The following is a 15827-nucleotide window of genomic DNA, read 5'->3' on the forward strand; positions in this document are numbered from 1 at the left end:
GCTCCTAAATTTGAGAGTTATTCCCCTAAATTGGCCTCTGAAAATTTACTAGGGCTGAAAGCAAAACTTTAAGCTCACCTAACTCACAGACCTTATCAATAAATCATTACAGACCGGAGAGGTCCCACTTAAATGGAAACTCTCAGACATCAAGCCCGTTCTAAAGAACAGAAAAAGACCTAGAAGATCTCTCCAACTATAGACTAGCAGCAAATCAACTGTGGATATCTAAACTAACAAAACTAGCCTGCCAACAAATATCAGACTTCCTTGAAAACTCATCAAAGCTAGACCAGGCCCAATCAGGGTTCAGAAGATACCTGAGCACTGAAACAGTACTAGTACCAGTACAGGACTCAGTCCTCAATCACCATGCTAAAGGAGAAGACTTGCTCCTGGGGTTCCTGGACCTCTCAGCAGCCTTCAACCTAGTGCAACACACATGTGATGTGGAGAATTAGGCCTCAATGGAAAAGTCATGGCATGGATAGAATCCTTTCTATCCAAAAGACCAACGACAGTAGAATGGCAGGGGACTACAAGCAACTGGGAAGAAGCAGACATGGGAGTACCACAGGGATCAGACTTGTCACCCATGCTGTTCAACATCTTCCTCCAACTACTGGGGAAATTAATCAGAAAACAAGGATGGGAATGCCTATGCAAGCGATGTCCAACTGGTCATCACACTAAAGAAACGGGATGTGAAGACCAAGCAGAAGATCAAGACAGGCCTGGAGAAAATCTTTGTTGCTTCCAAACAAATAGACTAGTAGCCAACAAGGAAAAAAACGGAACTAATTCTATTTAACCAATTGGAGGTGGGTGGGTGGTGGAACAGCACAAGTTACCAACTAACTCTGAATGGCAACATCATAAAATCATCCATGAACGGATTGAGAAACCTAGGAGAATGGCTAGACCCAAACCTGGACTTGACAATACACATCCAATACATCGTGAAAAATGCTTATGGCAAACTCTACTGGGCCAGAGGACTAAAACCCTACCTAACCCATCAAGCAATGTCCAACATAGTAATATCTCTGGTACTCTCAATTTTTGACTACTGCAATGCAATCCTGATGGGCATTCCAAAATACATGATCAGACCAATCCGAATAGTACAAAACGCAGCAGCTAGATTTCTGATGAGAAAAGAGAAACAGACGAGTACCACCCCACTATTGAAAACACCCCACACTGGCTCCTGATTGAAAGCAGGGTGAAATTAAAGATCATGCTGCTGACACCCAAAATCATTCATCTTTTAAACCCTGGCCTACGTTTTCAGTGCATACCTTTGCAGGAGGCATGATTCTGTACTTGGCGCACTCAGATGATTGATACTCGCATGATTGACATTCGATCTTTGGTCGCTTTTAAGGCAACCACCGACAACGGCTCCGGTTACAGAATCTGGGCCTTAATCTCTAAATGTAGGAGCATAAAAAGTGAGTGGAAATTGAGACAGATTTAGGGGGAAGCTCAGCACTAATTTGCAGCTTTAGACTCATGTATGTAGAGACTGGACACTGACCACTGGCAGAATTCTGTGCTCTGTCACCTATGCATCAGGGGACATGGAATGCAATAATCTCTCTACCTCCCTGCTACCATCTTTCTAATTCAGGAAAGCATACACAGTACAGAGGATATATAGAACTGCAAGAGAAGGCATAGAAACAGACAAAACTGCACCTACACAGGTTTCTGTCCAGACACAGCACATGATATTTCGCAACTGTTATTTAATATATTCTTCTGCAATGTAGCCTATTTTGTTTCACAGCCTACCTTGAGATATTAGAATTACCGCGGATCCTAACATGACAGAGGATATTGGGTAGCTTTTCAGGCACTAGCACACGAATCTGGTCCACAGCACTGCAGAGCTTCAAGTAACCCAGGTAAAGGCCTGGAGGCAAAGCCTGGTTGCTCCTCCTGTGGTAAGACAGTTTTTCCTGTGGACAAAGAACACGCCTATGTGAGAACCCAAGTGGAGATAGTGGCAACAAGTTTCTTATTTTTGGCTTCCCATTTCTATTCACTGGTAGTTATGAATGTATGAAATGTAGGTTTGGTCCAAAGGTCCATTAAGACAAGCACTCTTTCTCTGAAAGTGGCTAGTGGGGTCTCTAGGAAGTACCTAGCGGATCCCAAAGCATAAGATCCATTTCTTGCAGCCCCCTCCCAAAGAGGAGTTGTAGCTTTCTGAGGTGATAGCGTTGCATTAATATGTTAAGGAGGGTCTTGAATCGAATGGACTGAAAATTCTACAGGAGCAGAAACACACCTTGGAATCCCTATGGGTAGAAATTCCACATGTAAAGGGAAAAAGGATCTGTCTGTTCATCCTGGTCATGAGATGTTGAAATGTTATCAGAAATTAGGGAGGCTAACAAACTGGGTAACACAATAATAATGGATGATTTCAACTACCCCAATATTGACTGGGTAAATGTAACATCAGGACATGCTAGGGAGCTAAAATTCCTTGATGAAGTCAAGGACTTCTTTATGGAGCAGCTGTTTCAGGAGCTGACAAGAGGCAAGCAATTCTAGACCTAGTTCTTAGTGGAGCACATGAATTGGCGCAGGATGTAATGGTGCTGATAATAGTGATCATAACATGTTCAGATTTGACATACTCCCTGGAATAAGTTCACACTGGAAATCCAATACAACAGCATTTACTTTAAAAAAAGGAGACTATGATAACATGAGGAGAATAGTAAAAAAAAAAAAAAAGAAACTTAGAGGAGCAGTTACAAAGGTAAAAAATTACATTAGCATGGATGTTATTCAAAAATACCATCCTGGAATCCCAGCCTAGATATATTCCATATATTAAAAGAGGAGGAAGGAAGATCAATTGGTAGCTGGCATGGTTAACGAGTGAGGTGACGGAAGCTATTAGAGTTAAAAGAGGATCCTTCAGAAAGTGGAAGAAGGATCCAACAGTACAAAGAATGGCAAGTCAAATGCAAGGCTCTAATAAGGGAGGCAAAGAGAGACCTTGAAAAGAAGATTGTGCTGGAAGCAAAAACACACACTAAAATCTTTTTTAGGTATATTAAAAGCATGAAGCTGGGAAGAGAAGCAGTTGCAATCCAAACAACAAGGCAAACAAACCCCATGGGATAAAGTAGAATGTTTTGTATAAAATCAGCTGTTACAATACCACACATGACAGGGCAAAATGGTAGAAACTGTTATAAAAAAACAAAATGACAGAGCTTATACATAAGCATGGATTAATGAGATAATGCCAACATGATTTAGTCAAGGGGAATCTTGGGAATAACTATTATAAATTTGCTGATGATACAAATTTGTTCAAAGTTGTTAAATTGCAAGAGGACCTTGTGAGACTGGGAGACTGGGCATAAAAATGGTGTTTAATGTGAGAAAGTGCAATGTTATACATGTGGGAAAGAGGAACCTGAACTATAGCTGCATGATACAGGGTTCCATGTTAGGAGTATCTGCCCCCAAAAGGATCTAGGCATCATTCTTGAGGATACATTGAAACCCTCAGCTCAATATGTGGCGGCGGCTAAGAAAGCAAATAGAATATTAGGAATTATCTGGAAAGGAATGGAAAACAAAGATGAAAATGTTATAATGCTCTTGTATCGCTCTATGATATGGCCACACCTCGAATGCTGTGTGCAATTCTGGTCACCGTATCGCAAAAAAAGATATAGCAGAATTAGAAAAGTTACAGAGAAGCGGGATGAAAATGATAAAAGCTTTGGGATGACTTCCCTATGAGGAAAGGCTAAATTGGCTAGGGTTCTTCAGCTTGGAGAAGAGACAGCACAAGGGTGATATGATAGAGGTCCGAGTAAAGTGGAAAGGGTAGATGTAAATCTCTTGTTTACTCTTTCCAAAAATACTAGGGGGCATGCAATGATGCAATGAAGTAGTAGATTTAAAACAAACCGGAGAAAATATTTCTTCACACAACACGTAATTAAACTTTGGAATTTGTTGCCAGAGAATGTGGTGATATCAGTTTTTTTTAGCAGGGTTTAAAAAGTGTTTGGATAATTTCCTAAAAGAAAAAGTTCATAGGCCATTATTGAGATGGCTTGGGGGGAATCCACTGCTTATTCCTAGGAGAAGCAGCATAAAATCTGTTTTACTCCTTGGGATCTTGTCAGGTACTTGGGACCTGGGTTGGCCACTGTTGGAAACAAGCCATTGTGACATCACTGATGAGGTTGGCTCTTAGGCACTGGTGGAATGAGGCATTATGACATCACAATCTCAGCTCTGGAATGTTGCTCCTCTTTGGGTTTCTGCCAGGTACTTGGGACCTGGGTTGACCACTGTTGGAAGCAGGATACCGGGCTTGATGGACCTTCCGTCTGTCCCAGTATGGCAATTCTTAAGTCAGTCTAGCTGTTTAATAATTATTTATGGATGTCTCATCTAGGGATCTGTGAAAATCGCTTTTAAACTCAACTATGTTAGATGTCTTGTCTACTTTCCACTGTTATTTCTACATTCCCTAAAGAAATGCTCCTGCAGTGATAGTACACACAGATTAGCTCTCGCACTGTGAAATTCCTCTTGGCAGTGCTATATGGTGACTAGTGGTAACACTCTCCTCAGAGCAGTTTCTCTCTAATACTAGAATTTCTGCCTAATACTATATCGAAATACACAGTGGGATGGTGCTGATTTTGCCTATCCTTGAGAGTTTACACCTTATACTAATCTAACTCATGTTTAAATCTTTTTATTAAACTTGGAAAGTACATAGGGCTCCTTTTACAAAGGTGCGCTAGCGTTTTTAGCGCGGGCACTGGATTGGCGCGCGCTATAGCGCATGCTTCCCGAGGCTCAAGAGGAGGCGGTAGCGGCTAGCATGTGCGGCATTTTAGCGCGTGCTATTCCGCGCATTAAAAGGCCCTAACGCACCTTTGTAAAAGGAGCCCATAATCACAAAAGTTAAACATATGATCTGTGCAACAAGTAGTACAAAATAAACAGTTCGGGTAAACATTTCATATTGAAAATCCTTCTCCTTTCCCCCCTAACAATGTCTTACTAAACTTAGCCCCCCTTTTATTAAGCAGTAGTAGAGCATTTTAGTGAGGGCCGGTGAGGTAAATGCTCCAATTAAATTTGAGATACTAAGCCTGTCCCATTGAGCACTTCATAACGTAACCCTGGTTATTTACCCCCCCCTCGTTTACAAAGGTTTGCTAAGCTTTTTAGCTAAACACGCGCTAAACGCTAACACGTGCATGTTATCCTATGGACGTGTTAGCGGTTAGCGCATGTGTTAATTTAGCGCACGCTAAATCTGCGCAAAAAACGCTTAGCGCACCTTTGTAAAAGAGGGCCTTAGTGTCTCTCACCATTCCTTATGTCCCCCAATGTTTCTTCATTCAATAAATGATCACAGATTAGTCCTTCCTGGTTCTTCTCATGCGAGTTGGGAGTCTACTAGAAATGCAAATCTACAACCTTATTACCAACCAAGGGACCCGACACGGTCCGTGTTTCGGATAACACGCCTTCATCAGGGGTCCATGGTGGATAAGGTATTGAAACAAATCGCAACAAAAAGGTATCAAACAAGTGCCTGTGTGAGTCCGATGCTCAAACTGAATGTGCCTCGCAGTCGGGTCCCTTGATTGGTAATAAGGTTGTCGATTTACTGTATTTTATTGACGGTATAATAAACAATGCCTGCATCCTGTACATAGTCTGCAGTTTTTGTTTTGTTTTTTGCTTTGCTGCTTGTTTGCTTGGATTTTTTCTTGTTTGTGCAAGTCTACTAGAAACACCACCTTCTTCTTTTGGAATGAGCTGCCCCTATCTTTATGCTCCAAACTTTCTGCTATGAAATTTAGAACTCCTTTAAAACACATTTTGTGGTGTTACTTTTTTTTCCAAAATGTATTTTATTAAATTTTTCAAATAAGTGAAACATTCCAAAATGCAAGATGTACAACACAAGATAGCATGTACCAATACACTTCCCAACTTCACCCCGCATCAGGTCTACCCCTCCCCCCCCCCATCCCTTCCCACTCCCAATCCCTTGGCTATACCATAAAAACACAAATTCCAATCCAGTGCTATCACAGCAAAAACACTCAAACATTCAATAAATGGCTACGTGCCCTTGGCCTTAAAGTTTCCCAAAAAGGTGTCCAGCACAGACTAAATAACCGTCCCTGCGCAGAGTCCAAGGAAGGAAAACAAAGCCTCTCCATAGATGCTTGGTGAATCATCAATGTTCTCCAACAGGAAAGTGTCGGGGAATCCGTGGAAATCCAGCACAGCAAAATTGCTTTCTTCTCCAGTAACACCGCTCTTGACAGAAAGCTGCGAAATCCCTTTGGAGCTGACAAGGGAACATGATCCAATGCAAATAGCATCACCGGATCCAGGACAAAGTTGTAATTCCACAGAGTTTGAATATGTATATTAAGCTGATGCCAAAATGCAGTAATCCGAGTACAGGTCCAGAACTGATGCCCCAATGTAGAGGGCGAATGAGAACATTTGAGACATTGGTCAGTCGCACACATTTTAGCTCGAAACTGATATGCAGTGGATCTGTAGAGCCTGTGTAAAAATTTGTAATTAAGTTCAAACAATAGAACATTATGGGTCACACGGGCTGTCCGAAAAGTCCCCCTGCGAATCATAGTTGCAGTCACCACACAAGGGAGATCCTGAGACCATCGTAAAGCAATTGAATCGTAGTCAGGTTCCCCCAATTGTTCCTGAAGGTGGCGATGATGAAATCTCAAGGGGATATGTGCCTGAGCCGATAAGCTCAGCGCTTCGGAGAGGGACTCCATGCATCGATCAGTGAGGGATACTCTCGGCAATGTGGTCATGTAAGAAGATAATTGGAGGTAAGAAAGCCAGTCAGTGGGTTTCCATCCATTATCACGCTGTAGTTCCTCAAACGTTTTTAAGGAACCTGACTTGTGGACCAGTTGAAAGATGTATTGATTAGATCGCGATTTCCACACCCCAGGGGACACCGGGTCCAGTCCCGCTAAGAATGCCCCATTGCCCCTCAAAGGTAAATAAGGAGTTACTTTAAGAAGGTTACAAAAACAAAGCCCAACAAATCTGCCGTGAAAGTCAATCAACCGAAGCAAAAAGGAGAACTGCACAGTCGATGTACAAAGTACAGAAACTTTATAGGGATAAGAAAATAGTGACAATCCAACTGGTGGTCCTCATAAATGAGAAGACAGGACCCAACACGTTCCGTGTTTCGAAAAACACTCAGGGGTCCGATGATGTCTATGTGACTCAAAAGAGAACCTTATGACATGGAACAGATTGGCATAAAATTTGAGTAAAACAGGTGACGTGAAGCTCCTGTACCGCTGCTGCTCAGGGCCTACATGTATTTGTCCACCTTAGCTAGTTGCGTAATCCATTTGGACAAAAAGAGCTGTTATCTCTACCTCAGCACTTGAATGTGTCCTTCTCCTGTTTGACTGCTTCCTTCCCATTGATTTTTGAAATTCTTTTGTTTTTATGGTAAAACGGAAACCACTTTGGCCCCCTTGAATGAAGCCGTGTTAGGCATTTTTTTTTTTAAGTTCAATAAGTTTTTATTGAAGTTATAGCAAAATGAACAGAACTATACAAAAGAAAGCTAAACATCATAGTACAGGGGATCATAATCACAAGATGTCATACATACCATTAGTAATAAAACAATTAACATTTGTTATATAAGAGTAGTTAAAAGAATATTAGAACACATAAGTATCAAGTGACTCCATAAAGAAATAAAAGAAAGTAAGAAAAAAAAAAGAAAAGATAAAGAGGAAAACACTGGGTATGAAGTATAGAAAGTATGATGAAATATACCCAATTGGAATGTGAAAGAGAGAAGAAAGAGGTTCACCTGGATGTCTAGGTCAGCAGAGATATGCGTAGGAACAAGCAGAACTATGTCGTACCCTGTAATGTCCATAGAAGTGTTATGATTGTATATTCCGATCTCTAGATTAAGTGTTTAGTTGATATGGTGACTGAGTATGAAGTAGTAGGGGTGCCCACACCCTATCAAATCTGCGTATGGCATGTGATCTTTCCGCAGCAATGCGTTCATATTTGCCCACCAGGCAGACTGTCGTGTTAGGCATTTTTATCGCCAGCCACGATGGTATTAGCTTTGACGCTCATAGGAATTTTATGAGCGTCGAAGCTTTTACCACTGCAGCCAGTGCTAAAAAAGTCTAACGTGGGGGGTGGGTGGGTGGGGGAGTGTTTTGCATTGCAACTAAAGCAGTATAGCAAAACTGAAATCAATGATAAACAATAAAGACCTAGATCAACTGCTTTCGCCCACTACCTACGGGGAATTCAGGAAGCGCCTAAAAACGTACCTATTTGTGAAATACCTAAACAATTGACCCGCTCTCCCAAACCTTCCCCCCCCCCTCAGTCCACTTGAATTTCAAGACACTGTGATACTTATAAACTGTTATCTTATCTTAATTATTCGTTATTATTTTCTAAAACATGCGGCCCATTCCTAACAGGACCTCTCGGACATCACCCACCAAAATGTACATCTTAAACTCTTGCTCAGCAATTTGTATTTCTATTTTCTTGCTTTCTTAAAATCTCTGCTCACTGTATCTCCTCTGAATATCTGTTTATTGTATTTCATTGAATGTCCAGCTCTCATGATTATTGTATTGTATTTCCTCTGAATATCTGCTTATTGTATTTTGCTGAATGTCCAGCTATCTTGATTGTAAACTGCCTAGAAGTCGCAAGATTGTGGCGGTATAGAAAAATAAAGTTATTATTATTATTACTATAGGTTCCAACTTGTCTTTATCAAATAGGATTCATATATTCACCTACAGTAGCATTTTAACTAGGTGTCCCCTTATAAACTCTTTCTTGCAAAGTCTCCCTTCTTGAACTTTGTTAGTTGACAACTCTCTCACATGTTTTTAGTCAATGGAAGAATGTTGTAGCTGAGAATAACACCAGATAATTCAACTTCTGTTTTTTGTTCCATCAATTAAACTATTAGCAAGACATTGTGGTTTCATGAACATGACCTGAACTTATTTTCTGCACTATTATATATAATAAACTCTTATATATCTTCTGAAATATAAATAAACATTGTTAATTCATATATCAACATTAAATTGTTGATCATTTAAAACAAGATTATGAAACTTGTATTATTTTGACCCTCATGTTGAAATAACCTGTAGGATTAATGATAATGAGCTTTCAAGATTTTACTTTGCTTTTTCAAGCATTTGTCTTAACTGAAGTAAAACAACCAACAATATTTATTTTGCTGATTCTGTAATTCTTGGAAGAAAATGTATAGCTGATTCATGGAATATCCTTATGCGGAATATCCTGAAATATTATTAGAACAATTTTAGTTGCAATAATGAATATTTTTGACCATAAAAACAGTCCAGTCAATATTCAACGTGAGTTAACTGGCCAGGAAGGGCCACCAACCAGTTAACCCATTTGTATGTGGCTATCTAGTCATTTAAAGTGGCATTTAGTGGAGCTGAAAATGACCAGTTAGTGCTAAAGTGGAAGCCAGATGTGCCAGCGGCATTTGGGGAGCATTTCATGGGTGGAGTCCAGTTAGCTCCCAATATTCAGAGCTAAACGGCCATGTTAGCATATAAATAGGGAAATAGATTGGACTTGTATACCATCTTCTAGTAATTATACAACCACGCTCAAAGTGGTTTACATACAGATACTTCAAGCATTTTCTCTATCTGTCCTGGTAGGTTCACAGTCTATTTATGCACCTGGAGCAGAGAAGAATTAAATGACTTGTCCAGAGTCACAAAGAGAAGCATGGGTTTTGAAGTAGAGAATGACAAGGGGACAAATTTGTCCCTGCAGGAACTCAATTTTCCCGTCCCTCCCCATGAGTTTTGTCGCTGTCCCTGCCCCATTCCTGTAAGCTCTGCCTTAACCGCACAAGCCTTGAACACTTATGATTTTGAAGTGTTTGAGATATGTGCAGTTGAGAATGGAGCTTACAGGAATGGGGCAGGGACAGGAAAAGAACTTGCGGGGACGGGAAAACGAGTTCCCACGAGGACGAGGAAAAATTTATCCCTGTGTCATTCTCTAATTTGAACCTAGAACCTCAGGGTGCTAAGGCTATAGTTTTAACCATTATACCACATAGGACCATTATACCACATAGGACCATAGAAATGGTTGGCCAATCTTTATGCACCAGACCATTGTCGGTTAACTCTGAATCTAGATTTACCTGGGCATTCACTAGTCAGCTTAAAAAAACAAACCCCAAACAAACCAGAAATTTAAAACTGAAACCCGCATAGGACCCAACACTGAATTTCTGGTTTTAGCACTGGCAGCAGACGTTGACTGCCATCAGCTAAATATCAGTCAGAATATTCCCTGATGGGCCATGATTTTTGGCTTTCTTATCATTCTTAGTCCTGACAAGACTAAAAAATAAACTCCTGAGGTGAAAATCAAACCCCATTCCAATCTTCCTCTCTCCCAGTAACTTGGATAAAGTAGTCTGGTTTCTGTGTTACAGGGGAAGTTACTAAAGTGGGTGACTGTTAAGATGTGTTATTTCATTGTTAACCTCCATTATTAATAACTAGGGGGAGTATTCAGCAAAGGGCGCTAAGCACATTATCACATGCTAACGCGTTGGCATGAATAATCATATTAACATGCACTAACTACTAAAGATGTCCATTAAACTCCTTTCCTGCTCTCTCTGCCCTGAAATACCAGCCCTGCAGCCCTGAAAAAACCCTACTCTCAGCCGCCCTGCCTGCCTTGTGTGTTCAAGCAGCAAGCCTGCCTCTCTGTCTGCTAAACCTTTGCATCTGTGGGGAAAAGTGCCACCCCAACTCTCCTGCTCTCTGCCGCTCTTCCCCGAAGTGCAGCCCCGCTTTAAAACCATGAGCTCACACTGTGGGGAAGGGCAGCAGAGAGCAGGAGAGTCGGGGCGGGTTTCATGTTCTGTTCCATAGTCTGGCACTTCCCCCCCTCTGCTTTTTTAAAAGAGGCTGCAGCGAGTCCTGTTGGGAGATGAGATCGGGCCCGGCTCACCCCTCGACCATGTCTGCCTTTGCCTGCCATTACTTTGCCACCCCTCCCCCTTTGTTTTGACCTCACTGGTGCAGGAGAGTGGCGCGGATCGCATGTACAACCATCAATGATGGTCTGAGCATGTATCACGATCGATCTTCAGCGATCTGTGGGATCGCTTGTGGGTGTGTTTCCAATTAGGTCAACTGCATGGGGAGCCTTTAGAGAATGGGTCACTCAGCAAGACTTGGAAACGGATTGGAACAGGATCAGACAGGTAAGGGGGCTTTAGTGAATCCTTTTTAAAGGTAATAAAAGAAAGGAAATAAAGGTGATACCTTTTTATTGGACTAATAATACATTTTTGACCTGTTTTCAAAGGTAGAATCATTTTCTTCCGTGCGTTATGAACAAAATATGACAATATCAACAAATTTATAAATTAAACATGAAAAGCATTCCAATAACAGACTTGAGTGAAAGGTAAGGTAGGAGGAGTGAGACACAGAGAGAGGCCGGTGGGTAATCAAAAGGTGACAAAACAGTATAATTGATCCTTGTTAAGTCTTTAAAAACTTTTTTTTAAATGTGTTAGTCCAATAGAAATGGCATCATTTTATTTTCCTTTCTTTTGCTTTGCTTTCATTCTGCTTTATTTCTATTTATTCCCAGTAACCTGGAATCTACCTGCAAGGTCATAAGCAGCACATCTAGAGCATTGGGTTCCTCAGGGGATGAGACTGACTTGCGATGGGTCTGCAACCGGGACAGTGGAACCCAGCGGACATTCTCCAGTGTCTGGCTTAGTTTCGCCTCCTTCAGGGTGACCACCAAGATATTGCCCTGTTTGTCCTTGATTGGCTCAAAGTAGACCTGTCCTAGGTCCTGTACTCCTAATAATCCCTGTACAGGATACAGAAAGGAGAGAAGAGAAGAGAATTTAAAAAAAAATGTACAGTTCCTCATGGATTATAGTACTCCGTTAGTGCACTGAAATCAGCTGTGAGGAAAAAGCTTTGAATAAATTGTAAGCATACCCCTGTGGTAAAATTGCTAGTCTATTACAATGGAATCTCTAGACATAAGAGAAGTTAAATTACTATAAATATGGGGGGGAGGGGAAGCCGAAGCAACATTTCCTTACATTGCACCCATCTTCCTGGCATAAGCCCTTGCTCTTTCTGCATTGAAGTGCACAGTTCTGCTCCAGTGCCTGGCTTATTGCCAGTGCCATAGTAAGGGAGTTTGTAACACAAGACAAAACATCAGTTTGTATCTTCATCATCCTTGTAAGTTGGAAAGATAAATAACATGCAGATGGCTTCAAGCTGGAGGCAGGAGTATGACAGGAATGTAGTCTTAGTTTCTCACTCTTTAAGCTGTACATCAATGGCCTCCCCACAGCACAGAAGAGAACCTCTAGCTTAGCTCTGAAAATAAATAACTCAGATCAAAAGCTTACTGGGACCGGGTTTAGGCAACTTCGGGTGTGCACTATTGATTCTGTGGTGGTTTCAGTTGTTGTCGTTCACTTCTACAGCAGAGGAAACTAATTAAGAGAAACACAGCATTGCTCCCAGATAAGTATATTGTTTTGTCTGGGTTGTATAAGTTACATACGATGCACTACATGGGACTATACTGTGATTATGATGGTCCCATCTAGCAATCTCTGTTCTAGATATCACTTTGATTTCGTTTTGAGCACTGAGGTATGTGGATCTGAACACAGTACTATAATTGACAGATTATGCAAACGTTTGATGATTCAGTACATATTATATATTATGTAAAGTGGACTTTTTTTTTTAGCATATAGAGCCTGTGAATACAGTAGCATTGCAATGATTTAAAATCACAGGAAAGTTTTATTGATATATCCATATATTTTTATAATATAAAATACTACAATATTGCTATGATAAATCACAGGGTTCACATACAAATAAAAATATCATATCATAATCATAGAAATACAGTATGTGCTTCCATATATCACATGCCAAAAGTTATATACACATGAGTACTATGAATCTGTATGTGATACCTGCATTTGGGAGCTGGCCAGAAGCATCTTAAGGCGTGTCTGCAGAATGCAAGAGCAAGATGACTGTGAAACGGTAACACACTGCCGAAGCCACAGGGTATCTTCCCACATGCATGAAACCTACAGACACCAAAGATTAGACGAAAACAATGTTCAAAAGATAAAACGGTTCTTGCATACTTCTTATCCTACCAGTTCCAAATAATTTATAGATTTGGGAGGATAAATAATTATAAAGACATGTTAGAGATCTGGGAAACAAGAAGTATAACCATTTATTTATTTATTTGGATTTACAGTGTTCCCCGGCGAATTTGCAGTTTGCGAATCGTGGACTCACTCATTCACGGTCTGCTCCGACCGCTTCTTCTTGTAGTAAAGTCGGGCTACACCAATCAGGAGCTGCGTGTCAGAGCATCTCCTGTTTGGTGTAGCCCGACTTTACTACAGGAAGAGGCAGTTGGAGCAGAATGCGAGTGATTTTCTTCACCCGCCGGTACTCCAGCTGCCCTCTCCTGCCTCTCCAGCTGCCCTCTCCTGCCTTTTGACAGGCGAAAAACCGTAATCGCGGTTTTTCAAAATTTGCAGGGGTTCCTAGAACGGAATCCCCGTGAATTTTGGGGGAGTACTGTATATACACACATTTTGGAACAATTCATCCAAGGTGGGGTACAGCAAAAATAAGCTGGATATCGGTATTAGCAGTGGCATAGTAAGGGAGGTGCAGGGGAGGGGGGAGTGTCCGCCTCTGGCACAGTCTTCCTCGGGGCGCAGGCACCCCTCCTGCTCTCGGCCACCTTGCTGTGCACACACATGCCCCTTCCCTTCCCCCTGTACCTTTTTATCTTCGGCATAAGCAGCGTTGCTGCTCACATCGGCTTCGGTGTTCTCTGATGTCACTTCTGGGACCTGCGCCTAGGGAGTGACATCAGAGAACACCTTAACTGACACGAGCAGCCACTTTGTGGCTGCTGGCACCAAAGATAAAGAGCTATGGGGAAGGGGCGTGTGCGTGGCAGGGGGAAGTCAGGAAAGAGTGCAGGAGAGGGGCGCCACTGCCCCGGGTGCCGCTCAACCCTGCTACACCACTGGGTATTAGGCGATTATAGCAGTACAAATATTAAAATAACAGTACACATTATGACAGAGTGGAGGTGGAGGTGGAGGTGAAACAGATAGAAAAACAGAGTGGCAAGAGTTAGATAGAAAATTAGAATGACTGACTAATCTAAGGAAATATTGCACATGGAGTCAGAAAAGGTGCCTGAAAGTGATCTCAGCTAGAGTAAGAGTGGATAAGCAGGTCCTGCTACAGTATGAATGTATTTATTTATTCAATTTTCTATAGTTTTCCCAGGGGAGCTCAGAACATTTTACAGTACTCCCTCAATATTCGCGGGGGTTCCGTTCCAGGAACCCCCGCGAATCTTGAAAAACCGCAAATATGTTTTTTCATGGGGGAGACTGGAGAGGGCAGCTGGAGAGGCAGGAGAGAGTAGCCAGAGTGCCAGCGAGTGCAGGAAATCACTCGCTGTATGCTCCGACGGCCTCTGCCTGCACTAAGTTGGGCCTTACCAATCAGGAGCTGTGTGTCAAAGCAGCTCCTGATTGGATAAGGCCCGACTTAGTGCAGGAAGAGGCAGTTGGAGGATACAGCGAGTGATTTCCTGCACTCGCCGGTGCTCCGGCTGCTCTCTCTTGCCTCTCCCGCTGCCCTCTCCTTGTCGGCGGTTCACAGTCGGAAAATACCGCGAATGACCAGGACCGCGAACCGACGACCGCGAACAACAGGGGGAACACTGTATATTAATTTATTCAGGTACTGAAACATTTTTCCTATCTGTCCCAGTGGCCTCACAATATATCTAATGCACCTGGGGCAAAGGGAGGATTAAGTGACTTGACCACAACCTCACAGTGCTGAGTCTGTAGCTTTAACCACTGAGCCACTCAAGAAATCAAAATGTAGTAAAAAGTGAGCCAAGTATAGGACAATCAGGCTATTGTGATATCACTGATGAGGTTGGGTCTTAGGCATTGGTGGAATGAGGCATTATGATGTCACAATACCTGCTCTGGTTATCAGAGGTTGAAACTTTTCACACTATTTATTTATTCAGCTTTCTATACTGTTCTCCCCAGGGAGCTCAGAACAGTTTACATGAATTTATTCAGGTACTGAAGCATTTTTCCTATCTGTCCCAGCGGTCTCACAATCTATCTAATGTACCTGGGGCAATGGGGGAATTAAGTGACTTGCCCAGGGTTACAAGGAGCAGCGTGGGGTTGGACCCACAACCTCAGTATGAATGATTCACATCAGTTATTAGAATTAGGTAGTTGTGGCATCTGTCTGTGTATCTGTTTCTTTCCTTTATTTCTGGCTTGGTATTGTTTGAATCAGTGGCATAACTGTCTATAACAACCTAAAACAGGGAAATGCTATTTCACAAAAACTATGTTCACAAAACACACACAGTTGTGAAAAAAAAAAGTAATCCCCTTCTATATCCGTATATATTAGAAAACATGTATTAATGTTCTTGCATTATTTCAGAGTAATGGAGGAAAAAAGACCTCAGATACCCCTGATCATACACTGTGGTGTCCAGATTATCCCGTGGTTCACCATTCTTCCAGGGTTAATTAATCATGGGTCCAAAATACCCCTCCCATTATTATACTAATC

At 41.8% G+C, this 15827-nt stretch overlaps 1 protein-coding gene across 11 annotated transcripts in view; it reads right to left on the reverse strand.

Moving 5' to 3' along the window:
• The window catches only part of LOC117369236 (ankyrin repeat and fibronectin type-III domain-containing protein 1-like), a 1092487-nt gene that overhangs the window by 55161 nt on the left and 1021499 nt on the right, over positions 1-15827 (reverse strand). For all 11 annotated transcript variants that reach the window (XR_004541103.1, XM_033963493.1, XM_033963485.1 and 8 more), the window contains 3 exons: positions 13139-13258; positions 11779-11994; positions 1798-1964 (listed from right to left, as the gene is read on the reverse strand). Coding sequence is in view for 10 of the 11 variants with exons in the window: in XM_033963493.1 (XP_033819384.1) it covers positions 1798-1964; positions 11779-11994; positions 13139-13258 (503 nt within the window). In the remaining variant the exon portion in view is untranslated. The remainder of the gene's footprint in view (positions 1-1797; positions 1965-11778; positions 11995-13138; positions 13259-15827) is intronic.

The sequence above is a fragment of the Geotrypetes seraphini genome, chromosome 11, assembly GCF_902459505.1.
Source record: "Geotrypetes seraphini chromosome 11, aGeoSer1.1, whole genome shotgun sequence".
NCBI classification, from domain to species: Eukaryota; Metazoa; Chordata; class Amphibia; order Gymnophiona; family Dermophiidae; genus Geotrypetes; species Geotrypetes seraphini.